Genomic DNA, 16867 nt, shown 5'->3' with positions numbered 1-16867 from the left:
AAGAGCACATAACTTTCTGTCACCCTAATTCAGAAAAGAAATCACGTGTGTGTCCTTTTGAATGATTTTAGTACAATTTTGTAAGTACAGACAGCAAGAAAACCCTAGACTTTAAATAAAAAGGACATATTGTAAATCTTGTATTGCCAAATGAATATTTTTAAGATTTTTTGATTAAAGATGACAGGATGAAGAAAGATGTGCAAATACCTCCCAATAATGTGGCAAGTTCTTCGAGAGGTCTTATTGTTATTGTGGGGTTTTGTGTGTGTGTGTGTGTGTATTTGTGTGTGTGTGTGTGTCTGTCTGTGTGTGTGTATTTTTTTTTCTTGGTTAGAGTGAGGGACGAAATAATGGTGGTGTATGAACAATGACCACACTCCCTGTAATAGCCCTCTGTGTTGCCTCAGTTTAAGTGTTGTGTGTTGTGCAATAGTTCAAGTCCCAGGTCATCATTTCATCTACATTATTTATTTCATCATTTACCAAGTGCTTTCAAAATGCACAATGAAAAATGTATTCTCAATTCTGTGACTATTCCTCTTGTCACATGTCTTTTACGCTATGTGTACAGTATTTGATATTGTTATTTGTGTATTTAATGATAATAATAAAACGCTTTTATAGCGGATATCACCACAGATGTTTTCCCTATGTTCCTTATGAGTATAGAGAAAGAGAAAGGAGCGAGAGATATGAACAGAAGAGGATCAGGAGAAGACATGTAAATGAATTCAATTTCGGAAAACACAGTAGCAGACAATATTCATATGCACAACATATTATCGTCATTAATAACCATTGATAATTATCTCTAACGGAGCAAATGACTGCACCAAGACATGGACTACATTAGAGTACTCAGTAATGCGAGTGAGAGATGAAGTGAGAGAGGAACAGTAGATTATCAGTATGAAGCAATTGCATAATATTAATATATATATATACAAATATATATGTATATATATATATATATATATATATATATATATATATATGTATATATATACATATAATATATATATATAATATCATATCATATCATATATTATATTATATCATATTAGATCATATCATATATTATATTATATCATATTATATTATATTGTATCACCACATGCCAGCACTTGCATGTGTGAAGTACTTACTAAGCAATTGACTGGCGCCATTATGTAATAATACATGTGTTTGTAATATTGTTAAAGAGACATTCCAGTCCAGTTAAAAGTTAGTCTGACAAGGAAGAGTGTTATACTATAGTACAACAGTGAAAATTTGATCGAATTCGGATAAAAATTAGGGAAGTTATTAAATTGTGAAGTTTCGCTAATTTCTGCAGAACGGTTCTAGTAGAGTTTATAGGAATATGCAAACTTTCCATTGATCGTGTAAAAAAGGGGAAAAAAGAAAAAGGAGAATCCAATGTTTCCGTTATCAACGTGTAAAACATAATAACTGTACTTTCTGATTGAACAACTTCTGAATAATTATTAGTCAAATATATCGGGATTTGAGACTGGGGCGTAATTGCATTTGAATGAAAAACTGGAAATATCAAAATTTTATGTATAACCCATTGGGCAAGTTGTGAGTGGATGACGTCATCACTTCACACATTTGACCGTTCAAGAACTGTTTCCCGAAAAATTAGTGAAACTTCAAAATGCCATAACTTCTTTATTTTGACCAAATTTTCATCGTTTGCTCAAAAAAATGTTACTCCTTTTCAGACTACCTTTCAACGGCACTGGAATTCCCATTTAATGTGATACAGATATGTGTAATTTAGTACGTATGACAACTCTTTGCTTGATAGTGTGGATAGACCATGGAGCTTTTATTCATTTGTGTGTGTGGATACGACCGATAGCTCTGTGCCATAAGGAGCTAACTATGATTCTTCAACTTAAGGATTTCATAGCCAGTTTTTATGAAACTTTTGAACGATCTGTGTGTCTCAATTCGCTCCATTAATCAAAGTCAACTTAAATGATTTTTTCCCCTTAATCTTTAGTGAATTAAACAAATCTTTCCTGGCATCTAGCGTCAATTTCAGTACTACTACAGTACAGTTTACTAGATTGTCTAATTCATTATTTGAATAAAGGTCATTGCGCCTACCAGAATCGGTAGTAGGTCATGTATCAACCTCAGGAAAAAAAAATGCACATGTATGAAATACAACTGAAACTGAACTGAAATGAGAACATCTGATTGAGGAAATCGTTTAATGTTTTCATGAGGTAAGGTGTCAACATCGTTTCACTAAGTATTGAATATTCATTTGGCTTGTCATTCTTGTACCAATTTGTGTGTGTATCTGGACGTGGACTTTGATCATACAGTTAGCCTGATCACAAAACGCTTTTCATTTTTGTCAGTGAGTTAGCGAGACAGTCTGAATAAATATGTAAATTGAAAGAAAGCAAATTTTACAACATCTCCGAAGCCATTCACCATTGCGTCGTTGTCCTGCTTGTCCACTATAGACACGATCACTCGGTTCAAGTTAAACCTAATTTAAATTAACTTGTGGGAAATTAAATGCAGCGCTCGCCTTGCACGAAGAATTGAGGTACAAATGTAAGATGATTGTTCAAACAATATATACAATACATGTATTCTTTACTCGACGGGTCATTGATCATGAATGGAGCGCAATTTTTTCCCCACTTTGAAAATATCGCTCACTCTGGTATTTCTTTTCAACAACCCGAGGAATATATTGCGCTTCCGTATATTCGCATAGTGACACGTGTACATGATGTTTCCCAGTCGAAACAGTGCTGAGATCATAGGAAATCTACAGACAAATGCATATCTGTTTGACAGTGCAGTTAGTGTCAGTTACTGCTTTTATTGGTGTCATAGGCTCTGTCTCCAGGAGAAATATACACTCGGCAATTGTTAATGTCACAAGCGATATCTTTCCAACTGCGGAAGAGTGCAGTTAACTTAACGCAGAAAGATTGTCATACCATTGATCAAGGCCGGGAAATGTAATTCACGCTACCATTTTTCCCCGTTAGTTATTTCTATACGCTCCCGGACAAGGGAAGAAGGTGTAGCCATTTTTAAAGATTGAACTCGCAGAGCATCTTGGTAACCATGGCGACCAGATGGACATCTCTTGAAGGCGCAATATTATGTCTGCTGCTCGTTCCACTATTTCAACAAGGTCTGGTTATCGCAGCCGGTCCCCACAAGGCCGGGACGTCGACGCGCCACAAACGACCGAATACGATGAAAGCGGACGACTTCCACCACCTCACGGACAAACTGACCCACAAAATCATGAAGGACATCGAGAAGTTAAAGGCCGAAGATCCCAACTGGGGAAAGCGTAAACCCGAGGAGGAGGAGGAGGAGGAGATTGACGAAGAAAATCCGCCCATGACAAAGTGTGACTTCGCTTGTCCCGAAGGTAGGTGTGTCTGTTATGGGCGGTGAAATCTTACTTAACCAGTGACTGTGTTATCTCGTCTTTCTTCTTTATGTTTGTTTTTGTGTTTTATTAAAAAGGAATATCTATTTTCTACGAGGACTATTGTAAAGTGACATGGTCCCCATGGTTGTTCGACGTTGATCTTGAAATTTGCAAAGCAAAGAGAAGGCATACCGGCGTACAGTATCACAATATCCGTCAACAGAGAGTACATAATAATGTCCTTAATGAGAGGCTATATCCACTTTATCGTCGATCTACATGACATTGTGATCTCATATGTCTCTAATTGTAGCATTGCAAGAATACCCACTTATAACACTCGACGTTTGGTTCACCATGTCCAGGATGTCAATTCGGAATCTAGTGGAGTTCGGTGATTAGTTGGAATCACTTTAAGGAGGGGGAGGGTAAGGGGTATTGGCTCGAAATGCGTGTTACAAACTTGGCAAAAGGAGTCAGTATTTCTTTATCCTTGGTTCGAATTGGTGTAGGTTAGAACGGATACAGCTCTACCGTCTGACATTACATTTAATTACTCAAAGTACACATCTTCCTGTTCCCTGCTCCCTGTTGACCTAAGTATAAACCAAAAGCAAAGTCATTTCAACAGCATGGGAGAAGCGACAACATTGCCGTCAACATGAACCGGGGATGGAACTATAAACTGTCACGGAAAGGTCCCTCTTTTACATCTCGATTTCCGTTCATTTGAAGTCGCTGCTGTGTCGCCATCATTTGGGTTTTTTTATTTCTCAGATGGGTGTGTCTTCAATAAATCATGTAGCAGTGTTGTTTCCTCTTTTTTACTGTTTTATTTTGTTTTGTTTTTAACAAAACAAAAAAGGTTTGGTGCAGACAAAGAGCCCCGATTTCAAAATGCCCGAGTTCACGAACTGCAGGAAATACGACAAAACGGTGAGTGGCTGCGTGAGGCCTTCGGAGAATATAGATATTTCAAAGACTTATGAAAATGTCACATTACTCCGTGTAATAGACGAATAAGTAAGCGATAACAGAGAATATTACTATGGTGAATACAACGCAATCGTTTGATGAACAGTTTCTGGAGGAGTGCATGTTATGGTCTTCACGGACGCACAAAGCAGAACAACTCTTTAGAGATAAGGGCATTGTAAGGGGGATGAACGAATAAACCAAAATTATCCTCAACAAGCGAGTATAGGTGAAAGAGAACATACATCCCCCCCCCCTTAAATCTAAAGGCACTGATGTATTGTAAACATCTATGTTAACAGGTAAGATAGGCAAGAGAAGTGTTTGACAAAGTTTTTGTTTGTTTGATTCATGGCTTACGGGAGAGAAAATAGTCCCACTATAAAATGAGTCAAATTTTTCTTCGACGGGATTTCAGCAAAATTTGGTACATGTACTTAAACATCTGCAGAAATCCCATTCATTTCATACAATCACTTAGATATACTGAGTAGTGGCCTATGACTCTATTTTAGATTCAAAGACGTTTACCAATGTCAAGTTTATCATGTAGGCCTATGTATGCGTATATTCATGAAAGGGTCAAACCCGTCTAGAAATATATGGCGCCCAGCCAAGGGAGTAAAAAAAGGTGGCCGCTACTTAGACAGGATCTTAAACATGGATTTAATCCCACCAAAGGGATTTTTTTTTCTAGTGGTCATATACAGCAGGTGATCGCTAATGCAGGTTTGACTGTATCATTATGACTCTCTGACTCCAATATTCTGATATTACATGTATATAGTGGGATCGTATTGCCGGCGCGTCGAAATGTTGTGCCAACCACGAACGGTGCTACCATACGTGCAAGCGAGAGCGAATGCTGTGTGACATGGAGTTCGGCCAGTGCATGGCCAGCCTGTGCGAAGAGCTGGTCGAGGCGGGGCGCATCGGTTCCGAGTCGGTGAAACAAGGTGAGACTGATTCGGTTGATGGGGGATCAAGACCACATCAGAATCTCATTTTGATCAATCCGTTCCCAGAATCCCTAGTTATTTTCGTTGTGCTGTACCTTTGTAATAACACAATTTACTATATCAATTATGATAGTTTCATAAGGTAGAGTAAACAAGAAAAAAAATCTTTCCCTCGAGCCCTTTGCTGTTTATATAATATAATAATTGTTATCATGTCAGACGCAGATTTTCCAAAGCCCCTTAATTGCAAAATCCATAATTAATTCTTCGACTGGTAACGAAATTGAGAAGATCCAAGGTCTTGTTTGCCTGTTTTTCTCTCAAACCGTCAAAGTTTTGTCGTTTTCTTTCTGATTGTGTGCGGATAATATGATGAAATGAACTATTTCCATCTAATCTGTAAGAAAAAAAAATACTAAGAAATGCAGTGCAATTCAGAGCTATTAATGATGGCAAGATTCAATTTCAATTTCAATTTCAATTTATTTTCATACTTCTCAATGAAGGAATGTACATCAAATATAATAAAAACATAGTGAATCATAATATCCGGCTTGGATGTACAGTAAATTGATGTAAGAATATAAAACAAATAGTGGTCAATCATCGTACGTTTGGTTCTATGTATAACGCTAAAGAAATATGACGGAACCTACTTAAAAGCGAGCTTGTTAAGCGTAGGTCCCAAATTCTGAACAGAGTGTAAAGATGAGGAGCACGGATGCAACGTAGGACCAAAATAAAGAGAAACAAAAATGAAAGGCAAAAATACCTGGTGCACTAACAGAATCTTCTCAATACATTAATAGTGATATACAGACAACCACATTCTGCAGATGTAAGGACAGTTGATTTAACAATGTTGACAATAGTGTAGTAGTATGATTTGAATAATGGTGAAAAGAGAACAACTCGACATGCGAGTCCTCGGAGGAAATACGGGAAACCTAAAGACTGAACATACAAGTACTAACATTCAAAGAAAATTTGGAATTAATTAGAATTACCAGCCAGTATAGTACTGAGGGGAATACAACAAGCCAGCTGTTCACGCGTTCCGAAGTCTTAGGGTACCAAAAGCTGTACTGGTGTGAAGGAATTTAAGAGCGCAAACAGAGAGGCTTAACTGATTTGAATAACAACAACCAACACAGCAGGATGACTTCTGCGATAAAATTATCCCGAAACTTAACTGATTAGACATGAATAGTCAATCAGAAGCAGTCAAGCCACCATCACAGTGGTGGATCCAGAGGGGGCGCAACCGGCGCACGCCCCCCCCCTTATATTTCGTTAAAAACAAAGGAAATAAAAAGAAAAAAAATGAAATGAAACCCGGAAGTGGCACCAGAAATATTAGTCACGCCCCCCCCCCCCCCCCTTTACAGAATTCCTGGATCCGCCCCTGCATCACAACAATCATAGTTACCATTAGTGGGGTCCAATATAGCACATCAAACTGGACGTCAAGATCACACACTTCGCACACTATAGTAATTCGGGTAGGCCCCCTATTTTTACTCCGGCTGATTATGTCTTTTTTGAAACCAAAATCGCCTAACTAAAACGGATATACAACGACATTGGCAATGACAATGACAATTAACTTTATTTCTGAATGGCCTCACCTGGGGGCATGGAAGAATAACAAACAAGGTATAGATAAAGTAATTACATACACAATATATATAATGCACCTGTACATTAAACAACAGACAAAAAACAAAGACTGGCATTACAACTGTATGCGTATCTGACACCAATTTAGACATCAGAATCTATCTAGACATAATGACCTGACAGAAACGAGACAGCTAGTTTAAGCATTTCTAGAGTTAAAAGGTTTAAACATTTTCAAAACATTTGGTCGAGAAGAGTCATTATGAACCAATTACAATCTTGAGCAAAAGTCTGATATCTAAAGAAAAAACTAAACTCATGACAGGGACGGATCAATGAATGACAAGCTTTTGATGCCGGCTACTGATGCCTTGGTTTTTGTTTGTTCGTTCTGTTTTGTTTTGTTTTTTCTTACTATTCAAAGACAATAACCTTCCCTGTGACATTCTTATCTTATTTAGATATATTTAAGTGACAAGTGAAGAGTGACTACAAATAACATTCCTAGGTTCTTTTTTTTGCCTCAATATTATTATTGTTTAAAACAATGTAATCGATGGTACCGAGTAGCTTATTTGTTTATGTACAGTATGGAAAATGGCTCAAACGCGAGTATGAAAAAGAACACCAAAACAGCATGTTAAATGAATCAATAAGGTATCTATGCATAAAGAAATGATTTGCAAAAAAAAAAATAATAATAATAACAAAATCGTCGATAAAATTTAGGAGAATGCAGATTGCAAGCTTTTCCTGTTAGGGCCCGCGAGTTACGTATGAACAAACGATGCAACTTTGACCACTATAGACTTCAATGAAATTGTTGTTTCATATCATTTATGTGGTGTGCATAATTTATCATACATGACGCTTGCAAAACGGTGCATAATTATGCCTCATGTGAGTTTATGATAATTATGTTATTGATGATCGCATTGATGTACTCTAGATACTTAGGTTATTAGTTTGAGGATGTGATCACTTCCATCAGGATGCAGTGTTATCATTTCCTAACACTTCAAGCACGCAAATACATTACCCTTGCTCTTATTATGATGATACTCAACAATTTAAAGTTCATCAGTTGTTGTTCCCTTTCGTACGTCATTATCTTCTGACAGCTTGCGATTCCGCGATGGGGTTGGTCGGAGTAATCATCATAGATCCCGGATGCGAACTGTATCCCAAGGCGCAGGGCGCCGCCTGTCGGTGTACAGAGCCCGAGGAAGAGGAGGAGGAGGGGGAGGAGGTGATGAGCAATCCATTTGATTCCACTATGGCGAAGCAAAACGACAACCTTTCGCGTGGTTCGTCGCCGCACTTTGCACAAAGCGGAGTGACAGGAACAAGTCAGCAGCGTCGAGATGAACTCTAGTGAAAAAAGAAAGCCCCAACAACTAAAGATCGTGTGAAGATAATTATGCATAATTCAATATGTGGTCAGGCTTATGCAAAATGTCAATCTTTCATTGTGCAAAATTAATGAGAAAAATATTTTCGAAATCATAACACTAACAGTTATTTGTGTAAATGTTATTTTTCATGTTGAAACCTCAAGGTACAATTGGCTACCGTTGCCAATTCCAGGAAATCATTGAAGAGCTAGAAGTTATGCTGTTGGCATTTTTGTGGTTACTCATTAACTCAAAACTACCAACAGCTTTTCGAGGTAAATCACTGCGACCTATAGAGTGCTAAGTGGAAAAATCCTGCTATGCCTTTAGAAATGTAATGCTCGTGGTATAATCACTTCGGAACGAATCATGTCTCAATGAGAGGTGACGCGACAAATGCTCCGGTCTTATTTTCTCCAAAGAATCAGAGTTAGGGTTGTGATAGGGTTTTAGGTTTAGTTTAACGTGAGGATTAGGATAAGGGTTAGGATATGTGGGTAAAACTTATGTTTTGCTATTAAGCGTGCCGATATTTGATGGGAGCAATAATTGCCGCAGGAGCAAAATGATGTCATGGAACCGTACTCACGACGGGAGAAGCTTGTGTGCAATTGGAGAAATTAGCGCCACCATGTGTCGAGATATAGACATGTTGCACAGGGATTCGAAAGGTCGATTTGTGATAACAGGCATGTTGGTTTCTAAATTCTCTGAGGTAAGCATCTGTGTTGTAATGATTATCCATGTAATTCTTACAAATGGTGTTTCCAGCACATCCACCTGGCAGCAGCAAAATCAATACCCAATTTTTGCACAATAATGTGAGAAAAAGTTCGTGGAACGATGAACTGGATGCTTCCCCAAAGTGTGGGACATTCTCGTCACCCGGTCAATTCGGGATAATTCTATGATTGAACATAAGCTACATAAATTTTGACGACTAGCAAGCCTATGCGTTGTAACTATTGTTGGTCTGAAAATGAGTGAATTTCCTAAACAGCTGAGAAAGGAAAAGAAAAGATCATTTGGGAAATGCGTACATGAGCTAATTACGAACTGTCTTATGGCCTGAGGCAATATTTGTTAGCTATGTAGGTGATCAAAAAGTTTTTCTAAAAACAGAGTGCGAACTTTTAGTTCAAGGACAAAAGTAATCTTGAATGTCTTCGCTAAATTCGTGATGAAAAATAAGAAAGCCTGACGTACTGGAACTATTTTTGACCGTGTTTACGGGTTGAAGAACTTGAAACAACTCCTATAGTCAATGGTTGAATGTAGTAGATTTTTTTTTTTTTCGCTACAAAGTGTTTCGATCCTGGACTACTGATTATTGTATGGAATTTCTCTCTGAGCCTTACCACAAATGAAGCAAATTTTATCCTATTATCTGTTATTATGTGTATGTATATTTTGATGTAAGATAAGGTCGAATATTATATTGAACAGAATCAAATTGCATGAATTATAATAGACTTTCACACAAACTCGTGACTGAACCACACGTATGACTCTCTTTTGAACAGATGCTTCTAGTAATGTAAGCTGGGTGCAAGCTTTGAATAAAGAACAGTTTTCCTCAAACTTCCGGTGCTTACACGAATAAGGGAAAAAGAACTGGAGAGAAAAATCGCAGCGAGATTCCACGTTTCACATGCACGCGTCACTGTCTTCTCAGATGATCGAAGAAAACCAGGCAAAAGTACACAACAACTTTCAATTTACTCCACACTGGGTTAGGTTGTACTCGGTCAAGGCACCAAACGGGGCGGATTGTGGGGTCCCCCTCCCCACTCCCCCTCCCCCTCTGGTCCGTGGAGTGACAAGGTAATACCCCGCCATATGAGTTATCGATCGGAAGACGGGCAGGAGTATTAACCTTTGTGTTCTGCCAGAAAATCTGCCGTCTTGGACGCTCTATACCACCACTTCCTCTCCGCCACAAAAATGGACGATTTTTTCGTGGCAGAACGGTGTCATACCTTCAAACTAGGACCAACTAAACAAGCTTTGGCGTGCACAAATACGAACATGATTACGGGAGAGAAGAAGGAGGGGGGGGGGGGGCTTGGGTTTGAAGTCACAAAGAGAATATTGTCACAATCCAAGTCCCGCATTTTGCCTGAGCTCGATAACGAAAAACGGCAAAAGTGAAGACTTACAAATTGTTGAAATTTTCCACTATCAAAGAATATATAATAACGGCTGGTTTTCTCATTCTAAACGGAAGGCACTTTAATAGGAACCAGAGACCACAGTTTTAGGTTTGGCTTTGAAAACAGACTGCACAGATCGAATAATAGTGAATTAACCTTTTGTGTGCTTTGAGTGCTGACTGGCACAGCGGACCCTATAGCATTGTACACACTGTCCAAAGTACCTGGCATAGAAAGGCTTTATCAAAGTCGGTTGCTTACGTCATCGAGTGGCTGAAGTTAAGTCTAGGAAATGAAGAGTTTAATCACAAAACGAGTTAATTCCACACTCGTCAGTTTGGGATATTTGTGATGAAACCTTCCAAGGAACAAAAAAAAAATGGTAAGGAAATTTGGGATATTTCTAACCACAACTTCAAGAATATTCCTTGATATGCAATAAGTGTAGTATTACTGGTAATACTGGCAACGTTTTATCTCTATCTGGTGATGGAAATGGCGCTTAACCAGCTGCTATGCAACTAAACTCTCAAGTATTATTGTCGTGTATTATTTTTCCGTGTTTTGCATAGAATGAAATAGTGAAGAGAGTCTGAATAAAGTCAATGCTCTATAGTTCAGACACCACATATATCAGAGCGTTACAATTGCTTTCAGCCTAAGAAGTGGGCGTGTTATAACCGACACAGTGCTGGACAAGTTGTTGGGACAATGGACTGTAACAAAAGTCGTCATTTCGAGCTGCGGAGTATACAGTAACGAGGCCCAGCGCCCCCGGCGAAATGACGGCTATTTCGGTCTGCTCCGGGTCCGTCTTTATGAGCAAAGATACCATCAGTTTGATGCTGGAGTGTACGCGTGGTGGACTGAAGCCCAAATTTATTACAGTTCCTCGACACGTCTTGGTGGCTTCGCAGAGTGCAAAAGGCCCCCTCTCATACCTGAATCGATAATTATGGGAATTATTGATTAATGCATACTCGTATTATGTACATGCAAATTAATACTTAGATAAAGAAGTAATAAAATGAATAAGATGAATAAATAAATGAAACAAGTAGCTAAGAACATTAGTGACTGATAACAACAAAACTTTGTTTCATATCATGGTTTGATTTTTCAGCTCATAGGGCCTCCAATTATTTTAGCACGATGTACTGTTATACTGTTATACTACAGATTCCACAATGATATCATAATCTGTTACAACGAGTAACATGTGGTAGTGATAGAAGAAAAAGTTAATGGTTTTGATATATAGAAAAGAAACTCTTACCAGCGGTGTTGGGGAACAAAAATGTTAACATTACTGTACTTTGATACAATGGTTGTCAAAAAGTTATAAAGCTCTTTATTGTCCTCCTACTATACGAAATTCGTCTTTTATCGCATCATGAACTGACCAGTCGTCATGCACTGTCGCAAGTGGGTATCATGAATTCTTAGGATCATCTCCTATAGTCTTCGCGGCAAAAACAAAACAAAACAAAACAAAACAAAACAAAACAAAACTATAGCACTTCGATAATCAATTTACAAAAACCTACACACCTAAGCCCTGTTTCACAAATATGGGAATTATATCAAGCCAAACGATGAACCCAAAGTTGGGACAGATTCAGATCAGATCTAGTTAGGAAGGACACATAGACATTCAACTTGTATTCGTAGCAAGGTGATGAACGTGGCAAAGTGGGAGCAAGATGAAATTGTTCCAAAATGTGAAACACTTCCAAACTTCTAAGGACTGATTGATCCAAACATTGTCCCTAAGATGAGTGGAATTGAACTTACACTTGATTTTAGAACTTAGTGAAAAAGCTCAGTGTACTTTCTGTATGAAAAATGTATTGACTTTAGACACTTTGCTATGACAATAAGATTATCAACAGACAACGTGTAGGCCCATACTTGTCATCATCATTATGAAAATTTCCATCCGTCCTTCTTCTTCCACGTCATCGACATCAATTGTCATCATCCTGCCACCACGCTGTCATCATCATCATCATCATCATCATCATCATCATCATCATCCTCATCCTCATCCTCGTCGTCGTTCTTTGCTTCTTTGCTGTGTTTGTGTTATAAGCTGGTGTGGTATATTGTCGGAACGTTCAAACGAATACCGCCTGCCGATGTATGCCTTGATCGTAGCCTCTTAGTCCAGTCGCCATCACACAACATGGAGGTGGAGAATAGTTATCCTGTATGATGACTGTTGTATGAAATATAAATCTAGATATAATGTTCCCTCCTTCCATTCTAACCATACAAAGGTGATTCTGATATAATTAGACGAGAATGTACCCCGAGAGAGAGAGAGAAAAAATCATCTGTCGAACATAGGCAGAAAATTTTTGGTCAAAATAGATCGAAAAGATATCGACAAAATTGACACCATTCGAATTCTGCTAATTTATCACACATATAGCGTTCAGGTGATAATGTATAGGATAGATTTATTGGTCACTACTATACAGCTTGCGTAATATTCCTCGTGTACTAATGTTTGTCTGGGTAAAACGAAAAGTTATCGTCTTTTTTTTTGTTGTAAAAAGCGCATATTTGTCATGACTCTTCTACGACACTGCATTTTCTTTTGTACTTGTAATCGTCTGTTCCTGACGAAACGGCAAACACCAAACTTCTTTCCGGATTACTGTTTACAAGACAAATGTAAAAAGTGAAAATCCAAGAAGCAATCTCTCATTTACGTTACACTCTCCGAGTTTGCCCATATCTCCGCTAATCTATTGGTCTTATATATATATATATATATATATATATATATATATATATATATATATATATATGCATTTTGCCCGGATTTCTTTTTTTATTTTGCAATTTGATTTTTTTTCTTTTTTTAATGAAGGGACTGCATACTGCAAGCTCTGCAGCTTTATTTTAGTCCCCTCCATTTCCAGCAACTTTGCTGCGGAGTTTACCATCAAGATTAATTAACAATTCCCTCTTTCTTTATTATTTGTTATGTTATTATGTTTACTACATTGATGTACTGATTTCGTGTCATTATGTCTATATCCAAATATTTCATTGTATCAATTTGTTGGAGATGAAATAAAACAACTTGAACTTGAACTTGATTGTGTCCAATCAGTTTGTTTGCCCTTTGAAGCAAAATTTCCCTCCAAATAAAGCTTCTCGACATCGCAGCTCGCCGACTAATCCATAGCTAGCACAACAATGAATGTTACACACCGGAAGGTGTCTCATAATTCTCTCATCGTCCTGTCGATTTTCTTTTTTTATTTATTCATTCATCAATTGCAACTATTGGTCTGTTTAACAAGACTAGACCGCCAGTGGGCTTCAGCTCGCGGAAGAATACAAGACAAATTTCGCCTACTCCGAAAAAGAAACACGGCCCGCGCTGAAAGAAATATGACAAAACTGCGCCCGCGGCCAAATGACCCGATTTCCGACCCAGTGAAGAGGTCAAGGACAAAACGGGTCACGTGTGACCCCTTGGAAATGCACTTTTGCTCTTGAGACGCAACCTGCTGTCCACGATATTTGGTCCAATTTGACCTCTGCATAATAACGAGAAACACGTCGGATATTAGCGTTAAGCAATACGTACATTGCTCAGGGGAAAACAGAGTTTGGGGATTACCTGGCTTCAACATGTTCAAGATGTCATTTTAGAGAAGTTATGAAGTGTGAAAAAAGAAACACTGCGTAATGAAAATTTTAAGTTCTTTAATTGTTTTCCCTTGATTTATAGGCTTACTTGGTTATGAAACGAGATAACAATGTTTGAAGAGTGTGCAGATCACCACATGACGAACAATGACACATTCAAACTGGTAATCCTGTATGATTTCTCGCTCTCATTCTCAGGGAAATAATCGAAGAAAGGACAAGTGACGCATGTCATATAGACTGCAGACGTAAGCTTTTTCTTACTTTAGAAATAACCATTTCTATGAAAAGTAAATGTTATGACGTGGCATAAGAGGCCAAACGCGCGGTTGCAAAGGCAGTATCAATATTAAAGATTTCTTCCAGGATCGTCACGCTTTCAAGCTTTACTTTTCAACCCCTGCAACCCCATATTCCATGATAGAAAATACAGCTCACATTGCTCATTGATTATGATAGGCCTGATTGATGATTCTAATTTGTACCACGAATTCAAATTGTGCCTTTAATTTCATTGTATTTTGTCTGAGATCAAGTTCAAGTTCAAGTTTATTTTGTTTTTCTCCATCTCGACATGATCGACAGCATATACACATAATGTAGATGAAAGTATTTTCTGTATAAAATTTTGTTCATGAAAGAGTTGCAGAAGCCAATGAGTAAATGAATGTATGAATGAATAGATTAATAGTGGTAACTGGTCTTGCATTTGAAACTCCTATAACAACAAATAAGTACTGTAATCAATGTTATCATCATATAAACAGAATTATCGTCATCATCATATAAACAGAATTATCGTCATCATCAATTCTCATGATAAATGTATTTCATCTGCACTAAATGTAGCAAAATAAGAAGTAGAAGAAGTGCTAGTCGTATAGTAATGAGCTAATATTTGCAACTTTGGTACTTGTATTAGTATGCGTCCTGCGGCAATAACTAAAGTACAAGTATTATCAATAGCATTGGTAGAGGTATTCAACATCGTTAGTGACGGTATATGCACAATAGTAAAAATAGTTCTGTACAAGTAGTAATAAGAGCAGCAGTAGTATAGCGGTGGTTAACACATGGTTAAGCAGGAAAGTCTTTCGCCGATTTTCATATTATGATGAAGCCCCTACATACAAACTAAAAAAAATGTAAGTTCAGCTACTTAATAATTGCTACTCTTCTTACAGTATATTACATCCAATTATTCAATCCCTAAATACTGATCTTTAGTTCATACAGCCTGTCATTTCGGTCTCATTTTTATTCCTTCCTCTCGTTCTCTTCCTCTTTCCTTTTCTTTCTTTCTCTCAGTCTCTCCCTTTCTGTTTTTAGTTCTCCCATTCCTTGTCCCCCTCCTCCTTATCTCCTCCCCTTTCTCTATCCCCCTCTCCATCTCCCCCCCTTGTCCCTCTCTCTCCCTCTCCATCGTCCATCGTTCTCCCACTCCACCCTCTCTTCCTCTCTTGAGTCATGTGCTAATATCTCCTGACAACCACTGTCGTGAAAGCCGGTTGTCATTCGCGCGCCATCTGGTCATCGCTGGCAGACGTGGCCAGGTGCAGTCCAAATAAATATGAAAATATTGTAGAGCGAGGCGAATCCCTCCTTCATTAGACTGTCAGAAATCTCATTCTTCGCGGCGGTGATCGGAGGGAGCGGGGCTGAGATGCACTCCGGTATCTATGGATGATGCTCAGGCTGCCCGCAGAATGCCAACTGATGGACGCGCGTCTTTCAAGACGCGAACTTGAACTTCAGAGGCGAGGAGAGGTGAGGGGGAGAGGGTAAAAAAAAAGTATGATAAGAAGAAGGAATGAAACGAAAATGAAATGACATATTTTCTCTCCCATGCTGATGTTCTTTCCGCCCTGGTTCTTTTGTGTTTGTTTGTGTGTAGATTTGATCTCTCCTGTTCTCTCAGCACCGCTCCCATCATGATCGCCATTGTCGTCATTCGTACAGAAATGATGTTCTTGACTAAAAGTGAGCTTGAAAATTTCGTTAGATGTAATACGGCTTTTGGAGATTTTCTTCAATCAACTTGGCGGCACTTTCTAATGGTGCATTTTTTCTCTCTCCATTCTCCCCCCTCTCTCCCTATCTTTTCTACATGTCCAATACATTCACAAACCCCTTTCTGCGTTCATACATAACAACATACTTGTAATATTCCTATTTTGTAGTTATAACATGATTATATAAAGTCTATACATGTTATATCATATAATGTTTACATAATTATATACAATTGTATATCTAACTTTTCTCATGATATATTCATGCACCAGCGTTGCATCTTAATAACTCTGATGGTATTAGCTATTGGGTTGTAAATATAGTTATATTAGCAAAGCTGTCATGATCATGTCATCACAAACGACGGCACGATCACAATCAAATCACGATCACACTTCTCCCAGTCAGCACTCCAGTAGTTGCTCGGCGTTTTTTGTTTCTCAAAAACTCGCAAGTACAACGTGATTAGCCTTCGTTTTGATGCTCCTTTTTTCGCTCGAAAGGCTCAAAGGATGATTCTTCAGAAGTAACGAGAAAAAAAAAAACCTCCGAAAAAATAACAACCCGTAAGAATCTAATATGGTAACCATTTCATTAAAAAAATGTTAGGATATGATAAACAACTCTTGCAGGAATGCAACTTCCCGTAGCAACAGC

General features: G+C 38.2%; 1 protein-coding gene across 1 annotated transcript; it reads left to right on the top strand.

Moving 5' to 3' along the window:
- The first annotated feature begins 2792 nt into the window (after window positions 1-2792).
- LOC139727098 (uncharacterized) lies at window positions 2793-10410 on the top strand. Its single transcript, XM_071638078.1, has 4 exons — window positions 2793-3424; window positions 4293-4363; window positions 5190-5358; window positions 8103-10410. The coding sequence occupies exons 1-4, from the start codon at window positions 3109-3111 to the stop codon at window positions 8354-8356; spliced, it is 810 nt and encodes a 269-aa protein (XP_071494179.1). The 5' UTR covers window positions 2793-3108; the 3' UTR covers window positions 8357-10410.
- Window positions 10411-16867: the final 6457 nt, after the last annotated feature.

Source organism: Diadema antillarum, unplaced genomic scaffold (genome assembly GCF_040938485.1).
Source record: "Diadema antillarum isolate AM-2024a unplaced genomic scaffold, OU_Dant_1.0 seq00000119_RagTag, whole genome shotgun sequence".
NCBI lineage: Eukaryota > Metazoa > Echinodermata > Echinoidea > Diadematoida > Diadematidae > Diadema > Diadema antillarum.
This window is presented reverse-complemented; position numbering and strand designations above follow the sequence as displayed.